This window comes from Nomascus leucogenys, chromosome 16 (genome assembly GCF_006542625.1).
Source record: "Nomascus leucogenys isolate Asia chromosome 16, Asia_NLE_v1, whole genome shotgun sequence".
Classification (NCBI taxonomy): Eukaryota; Metazoa; Chordata; class Mammalia; order Primates; family Hylobatidae; genus Nomascus; species Nomascus leucogenys.
In genome coordinates, this window is record NC_044396.1 from 10,243,092 (window position 1) to 10,266,752 (window position 23,661).

Consider the following 23,661-nt stretch of genomic DNA (forward strand, 5'->3'; position numbering starts at 1 on the left):
AGAACTATTTAGTGTATTTCCCAAATTAACTTGCACTGATAGATTCTTCCCATCATCTATCTGCAAGGTAGGGGGTAATCACTGCGCTTCCTTTTCTGTCTTAGGGCAGAGCAAAGCTGACAACTGTCTTGTTTTGGGGCTTCAAAGAATTGTGGTGATAACACTTATCGCAAAGTAAGAGCAAATTTTGGTGATGAGAGGCACTAATCCAGTGAACCAGTATATGAAACCAAAACATGCATACTCCTATTAATCTAAACTAACAATTACTGAGTCTTGGCCAGACAAGGTGGCTCATGCCTATAATCCCGGCACTTTGGGAGGAGGAGGCAGACGGATCACTTGAGCCCAGGAGTTCCAGACCAGCCTGGGCGACATAACGAAACCTCATCTCTAATAAAAATGGAAAAATTCGCCAGGTGTAGTGGTGTGTGCCTACAGTACCAGCTACTACTGGCCAGGCGGGAGGATCACCAGAGCCCGGGACACAGAGGTAGCGGTCAGCTAAGATCGCACTAGGCCACTTCTCTCCAGCCTGGGCCACAAGGAGATCCTGTCTTGAAAAAAAAAAAAAAACAATAATTATGGAGTCTCTAGGTGCAACGCATCAGTTTAGTGCTGGGAGGGATATAAAAATGAAGGCACTGGCCAGGGCCCGCTGGCTCACACTTATAATCCCAACACTGAGGGAGGCTGAGGCAGGAGAATTACTTGAAGCCAAAAGTTTGAGACCAGCCTGGGCAACACAGTGAGAACCCCTCGTCTATAAAAAATTATATAATATATATAATAAAAATATATAAAATAAAATTTTATCACACACACATGTATACATTTCTCCCAGGTTGGAGACACTGATGTGAACAATTAGTATGGTCCCATTTATGAGACAATATTTGTGTTTTGCAATTTATAAAAGCACCATAGGGCAGGGATTTTTCTTATTCACTACCAAACCACAGTACTAGAACACAGCCTGCCACATGAGAGCTTCTTAATAAATATTTGCTGAATAAATGAATGATGCACCTTCCCATCCATTATCTCAGTCATGCTGCAGAATGTTTTATTAATTATTACCACTATTTAGTAAATAAAGAAACCAAGGCTCTGACCAAAGCTAAAGGCAGTACTGACAACATTTAAAAATAACTAAAAGGTGTGGTGGCTCACGCCTGTAATCCCAGCACTTTGGGAGGCTGAGGTGGGCAGATCACAAAGTCAGGAGATAGAGACCATCCTGGCTAACACAATGAAACCCTGCCTCTACTAAAAATACAAAAAATTAGTCGGGCATGGTGGCGGGCACTTGTAGTCCCAACTACTCGGGAGGCTGAGGCAGGAGAATCACTTGAACCCGGGAGGCGGAGGATGCAGTGAGCCGGGATCACGCCACTGCACTCCAGCCTGGGCGACAGAGTGACACTCTAGTCTCGAAAAAAATAAATAACTAAAACAGTATGACTAAATGCTTAAGGGGATGGACGCCCAATTTTCCATGATGTGATTATTCTGCACTGTATCAAAGTATCTCATATACCCCATAAATATACTTAGTATGTACCCACAAAAACTTTTTAAAAAATTAAGTGCATTCAAAAATATCTTTTAATGTCTATATTAATATATCAATGACTATTATTATTCTGCTATGGTTTTGCTAATTTAGACTATATGACTAATAATGATGAACACGGTTGTGCCTTTAAAAATAAATAAATAAATAAATAAATAAAATAGAAGTTATACTGAGAGAAGCCAACCCTAGGTCCTCTGACTCAAAATGTGATGTGGGCATTTCAAATAAGTACAAGTGAAAATGTTTAAAAGATTTAAAAAGTCTTTTTAAAGATAATTGTGAGGTTCTAGCTTCTGAGTTTCTGGTAATGGCAGAGTTAGCTTGGTCAGACTAACCTTCCTGCAGGTAAGATTTATAAAATCTAGGAAAATTGGGACAGGTGCAGTGGCTCACGCCTGTAATCCCAGCACTTTGGGAGGCAGATCACGAGGCGGGCAGATCACGAGGTCAAAAGATCAAGATCATCCTGGCTAACATGGTGAAACCCCGTCTCTACTAAAAATACAAAAAAAATTAGCCAGGCGTGGTGGCGGGTGCCTGTAGTCCCAGCTACTCAGGAGGCTGAGGCAGGAGAATGGCGTGAACCCAGGAGCGGAGGTTGCAGCGAGCCGAGATCGCACCACTGCACTCCAGCCTGGGCAACAGAGCCAGACTCCATCTCAAAAAAAAAAAAAAAAAATCTAGAAAAATTACTCACACACACAAATTTTAAGTCATGGGAGGAGACCAAAAAGGGAGTCTACCCTTCAAAGACAAATTACAACGAGTGAGATGTGAGTCTGTGGCCTTTCACCAGGGGTCACTGCCAGCTCTGCCTGCAGCCTGGATGGTAGGCAGCCCTAGCCTCATGGGCTTGGAGGTCAGAGGGCAACATGTGGGGCCAAATACCAGCCAAGAAACTGGAGCGGAGGAGCTGAGCTGCAAGGCAGTAACGCCCAACATCCGTGTGTAAATCACTCACATCCTTAACTGCTGAATGACACATGAAATCATGGTGTTTTATGATGGAAATTTAGACTCAATTCATTTTCTTTCATTATTTATTTATTTTTAATTTTTTTATTTCTGTTGGCAGAAGAGCTGAGGCAGGGCTTCTGACATAATGTAAAAGAGTCTTGGAACATGTCCTGGGTCCAGGGTCTATAACCCCTTGTGGCCTATGGAACACCAAGCTCTGTGCCAAAGGGTGGAAGCCTGCCCTGCCGCACTACAATCTAAGCCCAGAGCAGCTTGGAGAGAACCTAGGGCTCAAGGCATAAAACCCCTTGTAGCCTCTGGAATATATCCAGACTCGCTGGCCCCTTGCCCCTTGCTCTCCCAAGATCACAAATTGATTGTATCTCGAATTAGAAGAACCTCAAGTAGCAGAGAATATGCGAAACTGTCACAGCTACGCTTGATGCACCGCTACCTTTCTATCCTCACATCCTCACCTGTCTACCCCCACATCCACAAGTCCTCACTACCTGCTTCTTTGTTTGATTACCAATAAATAGTGTGGGCTCCCAGAGCTTGGGGCCTTCGCAGCCTCCAAACTGGCGCTGGACCCCTGGACCCACTCTATGTACTCTTAACTTGTCTTGTCTCATTCCTTTGACTCTGCCGGACTTCGCAACCCTCACGACCTGGTGTTGTGTCTGATCACCCCAACATTTCATTATTTATTTTTTTTTTGAGATGGAGTCGCCCAGGCTGGAGTGCAGTGGCTCGATCTCATCTCATTGCAAGCTCTGCCTCCTGGGTTCATGCCATTCTCCTGCCTCAGCTTCCCAAGTAGCTGGGAGTACAGGCGCCCGCCACCATGCCCAACTAATTTTTTGTATTTTTAGTAGAGACAGGGCTTCACCATGTTAGCCAGGATGGTCTCCATCTCCTGATCTCGTGATCCACCCGTCTTGGCCTCCCAAAGTGCTGGGATTACAGGCATGAGCCACCACACCCGGCCTTATTTATTTTTTAAGAGACGGCATCCCCAGCCAGGTGCAGTGGCTTATGCCTGTAATCCCAGCACTTTGAGAGGCCGAGGCAGGCAAATCACCTGAGGTCAGGAGTTCGACACCAGTATGGCCAACAAAGTGAAACCTGTCTCTACTAAAATACAAAAATTAGCTGGGTGTGGTGGCAGGCACCTGTAGTCCCAGCTACTCGTGAGACTGAGGCAGGAGAATTGCTTGAACCTAGGAGGCAGAGGTTGCAGTGAGCCGAGATCTCATCTCTGCACTCCAGCCTGGGCGACAGAGTGAGACTCTGTCTCAACAACAACAACAACAAGACGGGGTCTCACTCTGTCACCCAGGCTGAAGTACAGTGCTGCTGTCATAGCACACTACAGCTTCACACTCCCAGCTCAAACGATCTTCACTTCAGCCTCTCAAAGTGTTGGGATCACAGGTGTGAGCCATTTCACTCTGGCCAACTGGTTTCCAATGAACCACTTTCTTTCTACTCCTTTTCATCACAGTATCTATATGAATTTTCTGCCTCAATGCAGCTTTCCCAAGTTTACTGAGGAATGATTTTTGAAGAATGACATAATTTTATGCCAAAATTAAGACAATGAAAGGCAGTGAGATTCAAAAATTCAAAGTATGCTGGATGTAGTGGCTCACACCTATAATCCCAAAACTTTGGGAAACCAAGGCAGGAGGCAGCCTAGACTATAGGGAGAGACCCTACCTCAAAAAAAAAAAAAAGAAAAAGAAACAAGAAAAGAAAAAAGTTGAAAGCATAAAGAGCCATGAGAGTTTTCTACCCATTAGTAGCTCACAAGCACAAGTTATAATGATGTTTTTATAAACAGATTGACGAAGATGAAAAAGAATTTGCAATAATTGATTGATAAGGGTGAGGCACTGCTGCTGGAAGTAGAAGTCATTTAACTTTGGGGGGCATCAATTTGACAACCTATCAAAGGCTTTCCAACCATGAACACCCTGATTTTAAGAAATTTATCTTGAAGCCAGGTGTGGTGGCTCACGCCTGTAATCCCAGCTTTGGGAGGCCGAGGCAGGCAGATCATGAGGTCAGGAGATCGAGACCATCCTGGCTAACACAGTGAAACCCCATCTCTACTAAAAATACAAAAAAATTTGCCGGGCATGGTGGCGGGTGTCTGTGGTCCCAGCTACTGGGGAGGCTGAGGCAGGAGAATGGCGTGAAGCCGGGAGGCGAAGCTTGCAGTGAGCCAAGGTTGCACCACTGCACTCCAACCTGGGCGACAGAGTGAGACTCCATCTCAAAAAAAAAAAAAAAAAAAAAAAAAAGGAAATTTATCTTGAGATAAATGCATAAATATAGGGATGTACTTAAATATATTCACTGCAGCCCTATTAAGTGAAAAAGTAAAAAATGTCTCAATGTTCAACAAGTAATTTATTAATGATATTCATATAATGGATTGAGATGGAACAATATTCAGAAAATATTACACTTTTAGCAAAAAATTACAAAAGAATATCCATTACACAGACCTTGTAACAGACGTTGCAATATTATATACTATGTAATGTATAACATTATGTTAACTTACCTCTGTCCAAATATATTTTGGACTCCTTGATCAAACTGTGGAATTTTGGTTAGTGTTTACCTCTAATATAGACAGCATAAGGAATTGTAATCTTAGGAAATCAAAAAGCAATTTGGATGTCCAAAGAAAGACAACAAACTGACCAAAGTTTGTTTACTTCTTTGGCATTCAGGAATACACTTAATATTTTTAGACTATAAGTAAAACCCTCATGCTTACCTTAAAAGTCAAGATAATGCTAATAAACAGAAGAATAATAAGGACCAAACAGGTAGGATTCACTGACATGACATCATCTCTGTAGGGAAAATTAGGAGGCTGCAAAAGAAAAGGGCCTCATTAGCAAATCTCATTAATCATTCCAGACAGTATTCCTTGGGCACCAATTCAGACATGCTTATCAGAAAGCAACTGATTAAAGCAGACAGCTATTATTTAGAACCAATGCAAAATTTCTAGCCTGACTCTGCCCTCCTACCATATAAAAGAAGTCAGTGATCTGTATCCAGGGACATTTTGTATATCCAGGGATCTCTGAAATTTGTATTCTCTGCAAGTTCTGAACCATTCCTTTTTTTTTTTTTTTTTTTTGAGACGGCGTTTCTCTCTGTCACCCAGCTCAGCTACTTGAGAGGCTGGGGTGAGCAAATCACCGGTGGTGGAGGTTGCAGTGGGCGAGATCATGCCACTGCACTCCAGCCACCTGGGCGACAGAGCCAGACCATGTCTCAAAAGTTCTGAACCATTCTAAAGGGCGTATGCAGGGCAAGGGACAGAAACCTACTAAAATGATGTCTTCTTTGCAAAGAGCATTTTTGTTGATGGTACTTCTCCCAAGACGGCATATTCTCTTTTACTAGCAAGTACTTCCAGGGTGGGGGAAAATAATCAAGCACTTACCATCCACAATGCTTAACAACCAGGTCAAAGGGAACCTTTTCAGGAGGATCAAAGTCTGCTACTATGGTTAGAGGGAGTTGCCGGACTTTCCCCACAAAACACTCACACATTGATCAACGCCCACATCACTGGCCCAGGCAAGTGAATGGGAAGGCAGCCTACTGTGCTATCTCATCTTTTATCTCTTCTTCACTATTCAACACCATGTGTTTTGATTCCTCACGAGCAATATTCCAAAACAAAGTTGTTTCCAATGTTGAGGAAGAACATGGAGAAGGCTCATGACTCATGGGCTTGGCTCCTGCTCACCAGGGTGAACACCACCTAATGGTTTTCAGTCTCCTTTCACTTGGGACAAAATATCTAAAAAAATCGTCATTCTTTGTGATCAGATCATGCAACTTTATTCTTTTATTAATAAAATAACTTGGCCAAGCACAGTGGCTCACGCCTGTAATGTCAGCACTTTGGGAGGCTGAGGCAGGCAGATTGCTTGAGTACAGGTGTTTGAGACCAGCCTGGACAACATAGTCAAACCCCATCTCTACTAAAAATACAAATTTAGCCGGGCATGGTGGTGCATGTCTGTAGTCCAAACTACTGGGGAGGCTAAGGTGGGAGGATCACTTGAGCCCAGAAGATTGAGGTTGCAGGCTGGGCATGGTGGCTCATGCCTGTAATCTCAGCACTTTGGGAGGCCAAGGTGGGCGGATCACGTGAGGTCAGGAGTTCGAGACCAGCCTGGTCAACATGGCAAAACCCACCTCTACTAAAAAAAGAAATACAAAAATTAGCCAGACACGGTAGTGGGCGCCTGTATTCCCAGCACTCTGGGAGGCCAATGAGGGTGGATCCCCTGAGGCTAAATGTTTGAGACCAGCCTGGAAAAGATGGTGAAACCCCATCTCTACTAAACATACAAAAAATTAGCCCGGCATGGTAGCGGGTGCCTGTAATCCCAGCTACTCGGGAGACTGAGGCAGGAGAATGGCTTGAACCCAGGGAGGTGGAGGTTGCAGTGAGCCGAGATCACAACACTGCACTCCAGCCTGGGTGACAGAGTGAGACTCTGTCTCAAAAAAAAAAGTAAAGTTGGCCTGGTACAGTGAGTCACATCTATAATGCCGGCACTTTGGGAGGCCAAGGTTGGAGGATCACTTGAGTCTAGGAGTTTGAGACAAGTCTGGGCAACATGGTGAAACCCCATCTCTACAAAAGATACAACAAGAAAAATTAGGTGGGCATGGTGGTGCATGCCTGTAGTGCCAGCTACTCAAGAGGTTGAGATGGGAGGATCACGGGAGCCCGGGAGGTCAACGCTGCAGCAAGCCATAATCACGCCACTGCACTCCAGCCTGGGTGACAGAGACTCTGTCTCAAAAATAAATAAAGTTATTCCAACCTCTTAGCCATTATAAGCTTCTTAATACCCTACCACCAATATTCACTCATATGGTCAACAAAGGACATTTAACCACAAACTAGTCCCAAAATGATGCTTGAGAAAGGGATTCTATGGTCAAACAAATTTGGGAGCTGGTATACAGCAGCGTTCCACTTTCTTTCCACTTTCTTCTTTTTTTTTAGATGAGGCCTCACTCTATTGCCCAGGCTGGAGCGCAGTGGTGTGATCTTGGCTCACGGCAGCCTCCACCTCCCAGGTTCAAGCAATTTTCCTGCCTCAGCCTCCCGAGTAGCTTGGGTCACAGGCGTGTGCCACCTCTCCCAGCTAGTTATTTTGTTTGTTTTTGAGCAGAGTTCCACTTTCAACACACTAGCAGAGGCAAAAAGCTATCCTTTGTTGATAACTGAGAAATCTACATTTTACCAAATAAGACTATTAGTAACTGGACTATAATTTAGGTAGGCACATCAAACACCACCATCACTGCCACCAATCATAACCCCAGCCCTCAAAACTTTCTAATCAGGCCAGGAACAATGGCTCACACCCGTAATCCCAGCACTTTGGGAGGCCAAGATGGGTGGATCACCTGAGGTCAGGAGTTCGAGACCAGCCTGACCAACATGGCGAAACCCCATCTCTACTAAAAATACAAAATTAGCCAGGTATGTTGGTACATGCCTATAATCCCAGCTAGCTGGGAGGCTGAGACCCTGGAGGCAGAGGTTGCAGTGAGCCGAGATCGCATCACTGCACTCCAGACTGGGTGACGAGAGCAAGACTCTACCTCAGAAAAAAAAAAAAAAGAAATTTCTTATTGGTAACTCAGCTGCAAGCTAAAAATCTTGAAATTAATGTCTGTGTATCTCTACACGTCCCTTACTTAACCAGCTTCCCTAATGAAAAGAATTAATGTAAAGGAGCAGTAAGAGGTCCACATACCAGTTGCCGTATGTATTCCTGAATGGAGTTTGGATAAATAAGCACAGTGATTGCAACCAACATGTTCAGGGCAAAGTCAAAGATCTGGTAACAGAAGAATGGGATGATCCAGGCTGCACGTTGCTAAACAGAACAGAAAATAGAAAGTTAATATGTTCAATATTATAAAACAATATTTTGTTAAATTCAAAGAAGTATGTTATTAATCTGAAAGGAAATGGAAAAATTGGAATTCATTAACCCAGGTCATGGTGGAAACCGGTATGCCAAATATAAGCAGTCAACAAATAAGCTTCAGTGAGCATTTCCAGGACTGGCTGTGTGTGGTGGCTCACACCTGTAATCCCAACATTTTGGGAGGCTGAGGTGGGCGGATCACTTAAGGTCAGGAGTTCGAGACTAGCCTGCCCAACATGGTGAAATCACGTCTCTACTAAAAAATGCAAAAATCAGCAAGGTGTGGTGGCGCACACCTGTAGTCCCAGCTACTCTGGAGGCTGAGGTGGGAGAATCACTTGAACTTGGGAGGCGGAAATTGCAGTGAGCTAAGATCACGCCACTCTACTCCAGCCTGTGTGACACAGTGAGACCCTGTCTTCCCCCCAAAAAAAAAAAAAAAAAAATTTCCAGTATAATATTGGTTTTCCTAGTACTACATAATACAAACGAGAGATTTAAACAGAGATTCTTAACAGAGAACTGGAAAGTCACTTCTCACTTACTATAGACAGCAGCACAGATTACACATGTAAGAGACCAAGGAAAAGGCCAGCATCTTACTGCAAGCTGCTTACCTTGTACGCTCCGTAAGTAGCCATAGCACATATCAGAATCATGAGAAGAGAAATCGCAATGGCAATGCACATGTCTGCCGAAAGATTAAAAAGAAATTTTTTAAAAAAGACAATCAGTAGTGGATCCACTGAATACTCTCAGTCTCTTCTCAGAGGCGTTTTGTAAATAAACTAGTATAAAGTTAGTAAATACTTTATACTAAGAGATTATTTCAAAATAGAAAAAGGGATATTGGTTTACAGATTTTTTTAATGTTTGTTCTTCTGGTCCACTGGATTATATAAATAATGAGTTAGGTATTACTTTATAGATATATAGGTGTCTAACTTCTATTTTATAAACTCATGTGTGCCTCAAAGCTCTAATGAAAGTCTTCATAGCTTCCCATCTTATTTAAAATAAAACCTCCAGCCGGGTGCGGTGGCTCACGCCTGTAATCCCAACACTTTGGGAGGCTGAGGAGGGCGGATCATGAGGTCCAGGAGATCAAGACCATCCTGGCTAACACGGTGAAACCCCATCTCTACTAAAAATACAAAAAATTAGCCGGGCGTGGTGGTGGGCACCTGCAGACCCAGCTACTTGGAAGGCTGAGGCAGGAGAATGGCGTGAACCTGGGAGGCGGAGCTTGCAGTGAGCCAAGATCGCGCCACTGCACTCCAGCCTGGGCGACAGAGCGAGACTCCGTCTCAAAAAAAATAAATAAATAAAAATAAAACCTTCATTTCTTATCAAGGCCTTGATGTTCCTCTTTATTCCCGAGCAGTCTACCTCTCTAATCTCGCTTCACCTTGTCCCACTCTCTTATGGCTGCTTGCTATAAGACAGCCATACCATCTGGTTATTCTATTTTATTCTTTTCTTTTTTATTTTTATTTTTTTGAGACAGAGTCTCACTGTCGCCCGGGCTGGAATGCAGTGGGACAACATTGGCTCAATGCAAATTCCGCATCCCAGGCTCAAACGAGTCTCCCACCTCAGCCCCCTAAGTGGCTGAGACTACAGGTGTGCTCCACCATGCCAATTTTTGTATTTTTAGTAGACGGGGGTTTCATCAAGTTGGCCAGGCTGGTCTCGAACTCCTAACTTCAAGTGATCTGCCAGCCTTGGCCTCCCAAAGTTCTGGGATTACAGGAATGAGCCACCGTGCCCAGCCTTCAACTTCTTTTTCTCTTTAGTCAATCTCTGGTAAATAAGGGGTCTTGTTTGGTCTTGTCTTGGGAGCAAGCTGGAGTTGCAGTGGTGCGATCATGAATCATTGCAGCTTCAATTACCTGGGCATTGCCACTATGGGATTACAGGCATAAGTCACCGCACCCGGACAAAAATATCTTAAACCAACTTGGCAGGTACACAACTGCTTGTAGCACCATTATTTGCTACAGGTAATAAATATTTTATAAATATTCTTTTATACCTACTCAATATTTAATAAGAAATAATTTTATAAAAATGAAAACTATGTAACGCCCTAATCGCAAACTATTTGGTTTTTTTTCATTTTAAACTTGCTTTTTCCTAGATCTGGGCAGATAACAAGTTATTGCATCACATGATGAAACAAATAAATATTGGGGCTATTTCAATTGTACCATGGCAACCTCAATCGGTTAGGCTTAATGCATCAGGAGTGTCAACTTGACTGGACTGAAGGATGCAAAGTATTGTTCCTGGGTGTGCCTGTGAGGGCGTTGCCAAAGGAGATTAACATTTCAGTCAGCAGACTGGGAGACGAAGACCCACCTTCAATCTGGGTGGGTACCATCTAATCAGCTGCCAGCTCGGCTAGAATAAAGCAGGCAGGAGAAGATGAAGAGCAGGCCTGCTGAGTCTTCTGGCTTCCATCTTTCTCCCGTGCTGGATGCTTCTTGCCCTCGAACATCAGACACCAGATTCTTCCGTTTTTGGACTCCTGGACTTACACCAGTGGTTTTCCAGGGGCTCTCCGGCCTTTGGCCACAAACTGAAGGCTGCACTGTCAGCTTCCCTACTTTTGAGGTTTTGGGACTTGGACTGATCCACCACTGGCTTCCTTGCTCCTCAACTTGCATGTGGCCTATCATGGGACTTTACCTTGTGATCATATAAGTCAATCCTCCTTAATAAACTTCCTTAAATATATCCCATTAGTTCTGTTCCTCTAAGGAACCCTGACTAATATAACATCCTAAGATTTCAGTAAGACATTAGCAGAGCTTTTTATAGTATTCTTGTAGGCAAAGTAGGGAAATGTACACTGTTTGGTTAGGTGGAACATCAAGGTAAGTAGTGGAGTGGCTCTACCAGCTGGCTTCTGGTGCTGTTCCAAATCCATTCTTCCACACCCTGTTCTCTGCCCCAGGCAGTGATGTGTTTGGGCTATGAACATACAGCTCTTTTGCCCTCTGCCCTCGGTGAGGGAATGAGATCACAAAGAGGGAAGTAGAGTGAGGGTGCCTCCCACTCTGAGGTTGTCTTGGGTTGGTGGTAGTCCTAGTCCAAATGTCACTGGTCCTCACAAAGAGGTTAAATCTAGGTGACTCATTCCCAGCTCCGGTAACCATGGCCTTCCATCCATTCTTCAACTCTAGAGAAGAATAGTAAAATGGCTAGCCTAGATGATCCAAGTGACTTCACCAACTCTAGTGGTCTTCTCATACATACAAAGGTGTACTTTTGCAAAAAGTCTCCTTGAAAATAAACATCTAGGACGGGCGCAGTGGCTCATGCCTGTAATCCCAGCACTCTGGGAGGCCGAGGCGGGTGGATCACTTGAAGTCAGGAGTTCAAGAACAGACTGTCCAACATGGTGAAACCCTGTCTCTACTAAAAACACAAAAGGTAGTACATGCCTGTAATCCCAGCTACTCGGGAGGCCAAGGCAGGAGAATCACTTGAACCTGGGAGGTGGAGGTTGCAGTGAGCCAAGATAGCACCACTGTACTCCAGCCCAGGTGACAGAGTAAGACTCCAACTCAAAAAAAAAAAAATCCAAATAATTAACTGACTTATCCTTTAAAAAAAAGTCAAGATGTAGAGTATGCTATTTTTTTCCAAAGGACGGGAAGGCAGATTGATGAAAATAAAGAGCCAGGCCAGGCGCAGTGGCTCACTCCTGCAATCCCAGGACTTTTGGAGGGCAAGGTGGCTGGATCGCTTGAGCCCAGGAGTTCAAGACCAACTTGGGCAACATGGCAAAACCCCGTCTCTACTAAAAATACAAAAATTAGCCAGGCATGGTGGTACGCACCTATGGTCCCAGCTACTGAGGAGACTGAGGTGGGAGAACTGCTTGAGCCCATGAGGCAGAGGTTGCAGTCAGCCAAGATCGTGCCACTGTACTCCAGCCTGGGCGACAGAGCAAGACCCTGTCTCAAAAAATAAAATACAAAAGTAAAGAAAATAAAGGGCCAGGATGGTTCCCCTGGCTCAGCTTCCCCTGCTGCTGTAGTTCTATTTTCTCAAGGCTGTCAGGATCTTTATGCACAAGCCGGCAAGCTGTGCAGACTGCCTAGTCTGTGGTATGTGAAGAGGGCAGGTAGGCAGCCAAAGGCCCTTTCCAAATGCCAGAGCGAGATGAGCCTTAGTTTGTGATGCTGAGAGCCATCAAGAAAGCTGGCCCTCCTCAGGTTCATCATTCTTTTCTGTTGCTGTTTCCTATTTCTCAGTTTTCATTATCAAAACTTTCAAAACATGCACATACATATATAAGCATACACACAGTACAGTTAATTCTCCCCACCCATTTTGCTTATATCATTTCGTCTCTGCTTCATTTTTGCCCATTCTGCCATTGGAAATCTGGATTGTTTCCAACTTTTGGCTATCATAAATAAAGCTACTATGACCATTTTTATACATGGCTGACGACGGATTTATGAAGCACCTGTTTCCCTAGGGTATATATCTAGGACTGAGTTGTGTTAACACTCACTCCTGGAGTGTACATATATCAAGGAGTGGAATGCAGGGCCATAGGGTAGATGTACATTTAGCTTTAGTTTTCCAAAGTGGTTGGCGTGATTTACATTCCCAGCCACGATTTGAGAGTTCCAGCTGTTTGGCATCGATACCAACAGGTGGTATTGTTAACTGCGTTAATGTTGGTCATTTTGAAGGGGCACGGTAATTTACTACTGTAGTTGTAATTTGCAATTCCCTATAATTTGTAATGTGGAGAATATTCTCTTATGGATATCTTCTTTTGTGAGGTGTCTGTCTTTCTCTTATTAATTTCACCCAGAACCATTTATTGAAAAGACCATCCTTTCTCCAATAAATGTAGTGGTGTCTTTAGCCTAAATCAGGTGACTGTATATATAAGTAGCCATCATTTCCTGACAACTTATCTGGCCATTTATTTCTTCAGACTAAGTTTGTCTGCCCAGTGAAGAAAGTAAGTTGGACCAGAAAGACAAATCTACCACAAAATTAATTAGAAATTAATATGGATGAACTCCTGTTTCATATTATGCGTAGTACGAACACTTGCTGTTATAATTCTTTGCCAAACAAAATCTCACAAATAAAATTCCATGAAGTCTACTTCTACTCAAGGCTATGAGTGTGTAACACAATATGCCACACATACATGCTTTTCAAACATTACTCTTTGAGCTTCTAAGTCAGTGGATTGAACTACTTTTGCTTTAACTTTTTATTCTGATGTCATTTTAGACATATAGGAAAGTTACAAACACAGCAGAATTCACGTATACCCTTCACCCTGCTTCCCCTATTAACAATTTACCTAGCTCTAGCATAACTACCAAAACCAGGAAATTAACATTGGTACAACACTGTTGATTAAACTGTACAACTAATTTGAATTTTACCTGTTCCCCCTCAATGTCCTTTTTCTTTTCCAGAATCTAATCCAGGATCCCACAGTGCATTTAATTGTGTCTCCTCCAATCTATGACAGTTCCACATTCTTTCCCAGTATAGTCAATTTTTATAACACTGAAAAAACTGAGGGCGGATAGGGTGGCTCATGCCTGTAATCCTAGCACTTTGGGAGGTCCAGAATGACGAATTGCCAGAGCTCAGGAGTTTGAGACCAGCCTGGGCAACATGACAAAACCCCATCTCTACAAAAAATTAGCCAGGCGCGGTGGCTCATGCCTCTAGTTACAGCTACTTGGGAGGCTAAGGTGGGAGAATCGCTTGAGCCCAAGAGGTAGGGATTGCAGTAAGCCCAGATTATGTGCAACACTCCACTCCAGCCTGGTGACAGAGTGGGACCCAGTCTCAAAAATAAATTTTTTAACTCATTTTCTTATATTTTCTTTCTTTATTCCAGTAGATTCTCCTATATGCCTCATTTCAATATAAATAGGAATTTAGCTTTCTTCTTCCAGATCATGGAAAAGATCACCTGCAAAAGTGAGAAAGAGTTCTGCTCTGTCTGGCTGGATGAAATCTTCAGACAGCTGTCACCAATGCAAAAAGATATCAAGATAAAATTGCTATATTAATTTTCATAATTGTTTAATTTGAGACAGGGTCTGGCTCTGTCACCCAGGCTGGAGTGCAGTGACACAATCTTGGCTCACTGCAACCTCTGCCTCCCAGGCTCAAGCAATCCTCCCACCTCAGCCTTCCAAGTAGCTGGGATTACAGGCATGCACCATCACACCCGACTAATTTTTGTATTTTTAGTTGAGACAGGGTTTCGCCGTGTTGCCCAGGCTGATCTCGAACTCCTGAGCTCAAGCAATCCACCCGCTTCAGCCTCCCAAAGTGTTGGGATTACAAATGTGAGCTACCGCACCTGGTCTAACATTTCTTACTCTGTCTATTCTGAATAACCCCATTATACTCATATGAATTCTTCCAGAAAGAATAATTAGTTTAATTAATGTTAAATTAATGTCACTCTGCTTTATTTCCCCTCAGATTAAAGCTACACAATTCCAGTAGCAGGATTCCTTTTCTAAGGCAATTGAGGTTAGGAAAAGAAGTTGTAAATGATAATGCTATGGTTCTATCTGGATCTGGTAGCAACACTGCATGCCTTATTCTAATCACCAGAGATTAAGCTGGGTAATAACTATCTGACATGATAGGCTTAATTTAGCTACCTTGAAAGGCTTGCTGGTACTTAAGACTTTAAAATAGTAATTGTTTTATAATGTCCTGGATGTTAATTCCAGTGCCTTTGCAGTTTCTCTCCTATTTTATATATTTGAAAGGATTGAATGAATAGTTTGTAATTACTTTTTTTTTTTTTTTTGAGATGCAGTCTTGCTCTGTCGCCCAGGCTGGTACGTAGTGGCGTGATCTCGGCTCACTGCAGCCTCTGCCTCCCGGGTTAAAGCGATTCTCCTGCCTCAGCCTCCCAAATAGCTAGGACCACAGGCACACGCCACCACGCCAGGCTACTTTTTTAGTATTTTTAGTAGAGACGGGGTTTTGCCATGTTGGCCAGGCTGGTCTTGAACTCCTGCTCTCAAGTGATCCCCGCCCCCTACAGCCTCCCAAAGTGCTGGGATTACAGGTGTGAGCCATCACACCCAGTCTGTTATTACTTTCTATCATTTAAATCACGTGGTTATAAAGGTACAGAAAAGTGGATATTTACCTGAATCTGTTTTTTTAAACTTCTTTTATATGTGTTTTGGTCTCCTTTAATAAATAAGCTCATAGGCCAAAGGTTATTGGACACAGCTTTCCATATTTCACTCGTGTGGACAGGATTAATAATCCTTGAGATGGATTATTTATTTTAATTTTGAAATATCGTCTCACTGTCACCCAGGCTAGAGTGCAATGGCACGATCTCGGCTCACTGCAAACTCCCCCCTCCCAGGTTCAAGCAATTCTCCTGCCTCAGCCTCCTGAGTAGCTGGAATTACCAGGTGTCTATTATGCCCAGCTAATTTTTGTGTTTTTAGTAGAGATGGGGGTTTTGCCATGTTGGACAGGCTGGTCTCGAACTCCTGACCTCAGGTGATCTGCCTGCCTCGGCCTCCCAAAGTGCTGGAATTACAGGCGTGAGCCTCTGAGCCCAGCCTGAATAATTAATTACTTTAAGTTGTGCTTGAAAATTATGAAAATTGGCCAGGTGTGGTGGCTCATGCCTATAATCCCAGCACTTTGGGAGGCCGAGGTAGGTGGACCACTTGAGCTCAAGAGTTCCAGACCAGCCTACACAACATGGCGAAACCCCATCTCTACAAAAAATACAAAAATTAGCCATGTGATGGCACATGCCTATAATCCCAGCTAATCAGGATCTCAAATCCCAGGATAATGCCAACTTTTCCTTTTTTTTTTTTTTTTAGTTATCTCTGCAGTAACTTTAATGCCCCAACTTCTTAATCCATGTTATGAAACAATAGTGGTGGAAGATGATGGCTAGAAAGCATCTCTTGGTTCTCTGTTTACTTCACTACCAGTTAGTTACTCTCTCGAATTCTTCCTCCTGGCCTCTTACAGTTGGGGCTCCTTCAAAGCTCAGTTCTGGGCCCCGTTGCCTTTTCTTTTTACTCTTTCCCTAACAGAAATTCAGTTTTTAGGCTGATATCCTCAAATCTATAATCGCAGTCCAAATATTTCCTCTGGGCCACAGACTCCCATGCCTGACCTTTGTAACCTCTCCACTTCAAGATGGTTCACATGTTCCAGCCATAACAATCTAGATAATAGTAGCTGAAACAGCAAAATGTACTGAGCACTTCCTATGGGCCAGGCCCCATTCTAAGCATGTTTTATGCACTAACTCATTTAATCCTCACAACAACTCTGAGGCAAGTAGATTTTAGTAGAGATGGGGTTTTGCCACGTTGGCCAGGCTGGTCTTGAACTCCTGATCTCAAGTGATCCCCACCACCCTCCTAGCCTCCCAAAGTGCTGGGATTACAGGTGTGAGCCACCGTGGCCCGTCTGTAATTACTATCATTTAAATCATGTGGTTATAAAGTCACTCCTATCTTGCAGAGGGGGAAACTGAGGCATACAATGATAAGTCACTAGCTCAAGTTTAGCATCTTCAACACACGGCAGTGTCAGAACTCAAACTGACCTCTTCTGGCTTCGGAGCCTACACTCCTGTACTAGTCTGCTTTCATGCTGCTGATAAACACATACCCGAGACTGGGAAGAAAAAGAGGTTTAACTGGACTTACAGTTCCACATGGCTGGGGAGGCCTCAGAATCACGGCAAAGGGTGAAAGGGACTTCTTACATGGCGGTGACAAGAGAGAATGAGGAAAAAGCAAAAGTGGCCTGTTGCCCAGGCTGAAGTGCACTGGTACGATCTCAGCTCACTGCAACCTCCGCCACTTGGGGTTCAAGCAATTCTCCCGCCTCAGCCTCCCAAGTAGCTGGGATTACAGGCGCCCACCACCACAGTGGGCTAATTTTTCTATTTTTAGTAGAGACGGGGTTTGTCACCTTGGCCAGGCTGGTCTTGAACTCCTGGCCTCAGCTGATCTGCTGGCCTCGGCCTCGATCTCGTGAGACTTACTCACTATCACAAGAATAGCAAGGGAAAGAGCAGTTCCCACGATTCAATTACCTCCCCCTGGGTCCCTCCTACAATACAGGGGAATTCTGGGAGGTACAATTCAAGATTTGGGTGGGGACACAGCCAAACCGTATCAATTCCAAACAAATGTGCTCAGCTAGTTACTGAAATTAAAGTCTAGTTTTCTCCCGCAAGTCTGTTCCCACCTCCTGACTCCGGACTTTCTCAGCTCAGTTAAGACGCAGGTCATCTCCCAAAACTGGAAAGCAGAAGTCATCTTTGATTCCTCCATCTCCTTTGCTGCCCAAAACAGCAAGCTGCCAAATCCTTCCCTGTTCTCTATCCCCAGTGCAGCCTAGGTGGTATCCCCAATACCACTCTCCCAGACTCTGGGCTCACACACCCAGTCCCCTACTCAGCAGCAAAAGGGATCTTAAATGCACACATCAGTTCATGCATTTAGTTAAAACCACTGAACAGCTTTTTCTTACTTGGAGAAACAGAGCCCTCACCATGTCTTTCGAATGCTTCCGATCTCTAAAACCGCATGTTGAGCCACTCTCCCCCCTCTTACTTTGCTCCAACACTTTTTAAGAAAAACTCACTTGAAGTTCTCCAAAGCCAATGAGAAATAAATCTGTACTATCTTCTGCTTGAGATTATGCACAGCACTACTCCTCTCCTTTGGCATGGACTCAGCATAACGATTATAAAATGATGAGGCTGCAGTGATCTTGAAGCTGGCAGCCTAGCTTCCTCCCTGCTTACCCCACATCCACATCCTTGTACATATTTCCATTCACTGGGAAAAGGCCCTAAATTCCCCCCAAATAATCTGCAACATCATTTCTAGAATGGAAAAGGATCACTCCTAGAATAAAAATAAATACTGAAACATAATAGAAGACACAAGGAGATAAGCACAAGCCTTTTCACCTTCCTTCCTGGCATTTATACCTCTTCCTCTCAAAAAAGGCCAAAAGGCCCAGGGTAGAAAGTCTATGATAATACAATAGTTTTTTAAATGGGTAAGTTAACATAAGATGAAAATATATCTTATTTAGACTCTCGCACCTAGAAGACAGAACGTTAGACGCACACAAATATTTGATTTGCAATGACAAGTTATGTATCAGCTCAAATGAGCTCATGAGTCTATATTTGTAATTTAAAAGGAAGTGCTGGCAGTCAGATTCCCTGCCCTTGAAAATATCCAAATATCTACTACTTACTGGCATCATCCATGAACTCAAAGTCACCTCCCAGTTCAGAACTTGAGAAGTGATACTGATCCGGATCAACCAGGGCACTCAATAAAATCAACAGTACCACAGCATTGATGATCTGCAACAAGAAAAAAAAAAAAAACAAAAAAAGAATTTAAGTAACCCCAGGATGCAATCCTTATAATAGAAAATTACACTGACCACATGGAGTCAGGCTGGCCACAGGCAACTTCCTCAGTGGCTTGACTCTCAACACTAAGCCCCACCCATCGAGGGAGCAGATAAACATTCCCAAGGCAGAAATGCTGCCAGCCCATTCAGTTGCAGCCAAGTGCACAAGGCTTGGAGTGAAGACAACAGCAGGATTTTATCTCATTCCCCCTGGCCCAGGCACCACAGAGCAGTGAACAACACACACAAACACAGGCAGCAGCCCTGGCACCAGTGGTTGAAAAAGCACAAAAACTTTCCAGTGAGTCAGCTACACTCTAGAGCTAAAGGTAAGCAACCCAAGTTGTATCAGTTAATCAAACATTTTACAGGTTCAAACCAGTGGAGCTTTGAGAGCTTTGAAGCAATTTAGGAAGCAGTTTCAGAGAATGAATGCAAAGCTACATAGTGGATCCAGGATCATACTAATAACCCTTTCCAGGCCAGGCCAGGCCAGTAGTCCTGTCTTCTGAATACTGCCCTTGGCTACTTTAAACTCAGCTCCTCTAAATGAAAATCATCTTCTTTAACATCTCCCACTTCGGCTCCTCCTTATTTGTTCTCTAACTTAAAAAATGGCCTCGCTATTAATAATTAATGAAAAACATTCAGGCACTATGCTAAGTGCTTTATGTGGAATCTCTCTTAAGCCCTCCAATAACCTAACAAAGTGGGTACTAAATTATTCCCATGTTATACATAGCAAACTGAGGCTCAGAGGTTAAAAAACACTGCCCAGGAACAAACAACTACCAAGCTGTAGAGATGGGATTTGAATCCAGGAATTTAGGTTCCAAAACCTAACCTCTACAAGTCTCCTGTCCATACATGAAACTTGATCATCTGAGTTTACCATCTTTATCCTGCACACCCAACCAACTGCAAAATCCTGATCATTCTACCTCTTCATTTCTATTTCCTTTATTCTTCCTGTCACTGCTGGACAATACACACACATATTAACTTTGATGGGGCTGGGGTGGCAAGGATCGCAGAGTTTAAGTGAGGCACCAGCTAAGACTGGGTTGTTGTCTGTTGAGAGACAAGGTGTCTATATTGCCCAGGCTGGCCTCAAACTCCTGGGCTCAAGCAATCCTCCCACCTCTGCCTCCCAAGTAGCTGGGCCTACAGGTGCGCATCATTGGGCCAGGCCAAGACTGGCTTGTTACTTCTTTACTATTCTAAGTTCAGAAACTTATGGCAGAGTTCTATGTTTTACTCTTCTCAAATGGAGTGAAGATACACAGAGAAAGCCTCTTACTAACAACACTAACTAATGGCATATCCTACCACAAAAATCATTATTTGGGTTGAACACAGTGGCTCATGTCTGTAATCCCAGCACTTTGGGAGGCTGAGGTGGGAAGATCAGTTGAGCCCAGGAGCTCAAGACAAGCCTGGGCAACACAGTGAGACCCCATCTCAACAAACAAAAAAATGAGCCAGGCATAGTGGCGCACGCCTGTAGTCCCAGCTACTCAGGAGGCTGAGGTGGGAGGATCGCCTGAGCCCAGGAGTTTGAGGCTACAGTGAGCTGATGCGCCACTGCACTCCAACCTGGGCAACATAGTAAGACCTTCCCTCAAAACCAAATAAACAAAAATCCACATATTTGGAAATACCTGTTTAAAAGAAGTGTAAATGTTTTACAGAACATCCATTCAAGAGTTTATTTTTGGCCGGGCACGGTGGCTCACACCTGTAATCCCACCACTTTGGGAGGCCGAGGTGGGTGGATCACTTGAGATTAGGAGTTTGAGACCAGGCTGGCCAACATGGTGAAACCCTATTTCTTAAAATACAAATTAGTTGGGCGTGGTGGTGGATGCCTGTAATCCCAGATACTCAGGAGGCTGAGGCAGGAGAATCACTTCAACCAGGGAGGCAGAGGTTCCAGTGAGCTGAGATCGTGCCACTGCCCTCCAGCCTGGGTGAAAGAGTGAGACCCTGTCTCAGGGAAAAAAAAAAGTTTATTTTTAAATAACAATCCCAATTGGTTGTTTCAGGATTATTGTAGGATTCGAAGTAACTTCTTTTTTCTTTTTTTTTTTTTTGAGATGGAGTCTCACTCTGTCACCCAGGCTGGAGTGTAGTGGCATGATCTCGGCTCACTGCAACCTCCACCTGCCAGGTTCAAGCAATTCTCCTGCCTCAGCCTCCTGAGTAGCTGGAATTACAGGTGCCTGCCACCACACCCGGCTAATTTTTGTATTTTTAGTAGAGATGGGGTTTCACTGTCTTGGTCAGGCTGGTCTTGAACTCCTGACCTCATGATCCACCCACCTCGGCCTCCCAAAGTGCTAGGATTATAGGCGTGAGCCACTGTGCCTGGCTGGGATAACTTTTTTTCTTCCTGTATTTTCCAAATTGTCAAATAAAAGCTGATTGCTTTTTTGAAAAAAATTATAATAAGGAGAACAGCCACTTCCCAGAGTATACATACACATATAACTAATTTAAACAGATATTACAAGCATGTGTTTAACCAAACACCTGAATTGTACAAAAGAATATATAGTGAAAAGTTACCTTCTCCGTCAAAGGCATCTGAACCAAAGCGACTCCATTATGAACAGGGGCTTGGTAAAATGTGGCTAAGACCCACTGGGCTGCACTCCCAGGAGGTTAGGCCTTCTAAGTCACAGGATGAGATGGGAGGTCGGCACAAGGTACAGGTCACAAAGACCTTGCCGATAAAACAGGTGATGGTAAAGAAGCCGGCCAAAACCCACCAAAACCAAGATGGTGACAAAAGTGAGCTCTGGCTGTCCTCACTACTCATTACGCACTAGTTACAATACATTAGCATGAATGCTAAAAGACACTCCCACCAGCGCCATGACAGTTTACAAATGCCATGGCAACGTCAGGTAGTTACCCTATATGGCCTGAAAAGGGGAGGCACTCTCATTTCCGGGAATTGCCCACCCCTTTCCTGGAAAACTCATGAATAACCCACCCCTTGTTTAGCATATAATGAATAAGTAATTATGGTATTATCAGTCGAGCAGCCCAAGCTACTGCTCTGCCTATGGAGTAACCATTCTTTTGTTTCTTTACTTAATAAACTTACATTCACTTTACTCTATGGACTCAATCTGAATTATTTCTTGCACGAGGTCCAAGAACCCTCTCTTGGGGTCTGGATCCCCTTTCCAGTAACATCTCCACAGTAATTACTGTAACAGTATCTTGTTTCTCTCCAAAGATCCAAGAAATTTCATAGCACATTTTAAACAGTGTGATTAACAAAACTATTTGAAGAAAACTTTCTGTTACAACTCCAAGGCTTAAAGGAGCCACAGGCCAGTCCCACAACTGGCATTAAGATGTATGGCAAAGATGTTATTTGATAAACTGTCAAATTTCCTTAGCATTTCAATCCCTCTATACTTATTTTTTTTTTTTTTTTTTGAGATGGAGTCTCGCACTGTCGCCCAGGCTGGAGTGCAGTGGCGCAAGCTCAGCTCACTGCAACCTCCACCACCCGGGTTCAAGTCATTCTCTCGCCTCAGTAGGAGCCTGTAAGCTGCAATTACAGGCACCTGCCACCACACCTGGCTAAATTTTTTTGTATTTTTATTAGAGACAGAGTTTCACCATGTTGGCCAGGCTGGTCTCAAGTGATCCGCCCGCCTCAGACTCCCAAAGTGCTGGGATTACAGGTGTGAGCCACTGCACCCAACTCTTCTATACTCATATTTTTGAGAAAAGGTATGTGGAAAATTGTGGACTGAAATAAGATCAAATGAAATAAGAGGAATGTGCTTTGAAAAATTATGAAGAGCTGGGCGTGGTGGCCTGTAATCCTAGCACTTTAGGAGGCCGAGGCAGATGGATCACCTGAGGTCAGGAGTTCGAGACCAGTTTGGCCAACGTGGTGAAACCCCATCTCTGCTAAAAATAGAAAAATTAGCTGGACATGTTAGCATGTGCCTGTAATCCCAGCTACTGCAGAGGCCAAGGCAGGAGAATCGCCTGAACCCAGCAGGGGGTGGAGATGGCAGTGAGCTGAGATGGCACCACTGCACTCCAGCCTGGGCAACAAGAGCGAAACTCCATCTCAAAAAAAAAAAAAAAAAAAGTATGAAGAACCACACAAAGGCAATGTACTCCATTATTGTTATCATAATAGGGCAGGGTTTTAAAGTTGAAATGAAAAAACATAAATTTGGGATTCATGGGCAAAAAGCTTTAAAGGAGGGAGCAGAGGTAAGGAGTTGGTCAGAGAAGATGGAAAGGTGAGGAAGTTGTACAGTGTGAGTCTGGGGTCCTGTAGGGCTACTTATGGAGTTTTGCTTTGTTTTGTTTTAATTAGAGATGAGGTGTGTCACTATGTTGCCCAAGCTGGTCTTGAACTCTCAGACTCAAGTGATCCTCCTGCCCCGGCCTCCCGAAGTCCTGGGATTACGTGCGCGAGCCACCACCTGACTTTGTATTTTATTCTAAATGTAACAAGAAGTCAACGGGGCCGGGCGCAGTGGCTCATGCCTGTAATCCTAGCATTTTGGGAGGCCAAGGCGGGCAGATCACCAGAAGTCAGGAGTTTAAGACGAGCCTGGCCAACATGAAGAAACCCCGTCTCCACTAAAAATACAAAATTAGCCGGGCATGGTGGCGCATGCC

General features: G+C 43.9%; 1 protein-coding gene across 1 annotated transcript in view; it reads right to left on the reverse strand.

The window, feature by feature from the left end:
• The window catches only part of LAPTM4B (lysosomal protein transmembrane 4 beta), an 81,637-nt gene that overhangs the window by 30,954 nt on the left and 27,022 nt on the right, over window positions 1-23,661 (reverse strand). Inside the window, exons 2-5 of the mRNA XM_030794989.1 lie at window positions 18,832-18,943; window positions 9,150-9,223; window positions 8,356-8,478; window positions 5,328-5,426 (exon numbers count right to left, since the gene is read on the reverse strand). Of these exons, the coding sequence (XP_030650849.1) occupies window positions 5,328-5,426; window positions 8,356-8,478; window positions 9,150-9,223; window positions 18,832-18,943 (408 nt within the window). The remainder of the gene's footprint in view (window positions 1-5,327; window positions 5,427-8,355; window positions 8,479-9,149; window positions 9,224-18,831; window positions 18,944-23,661) is intronic.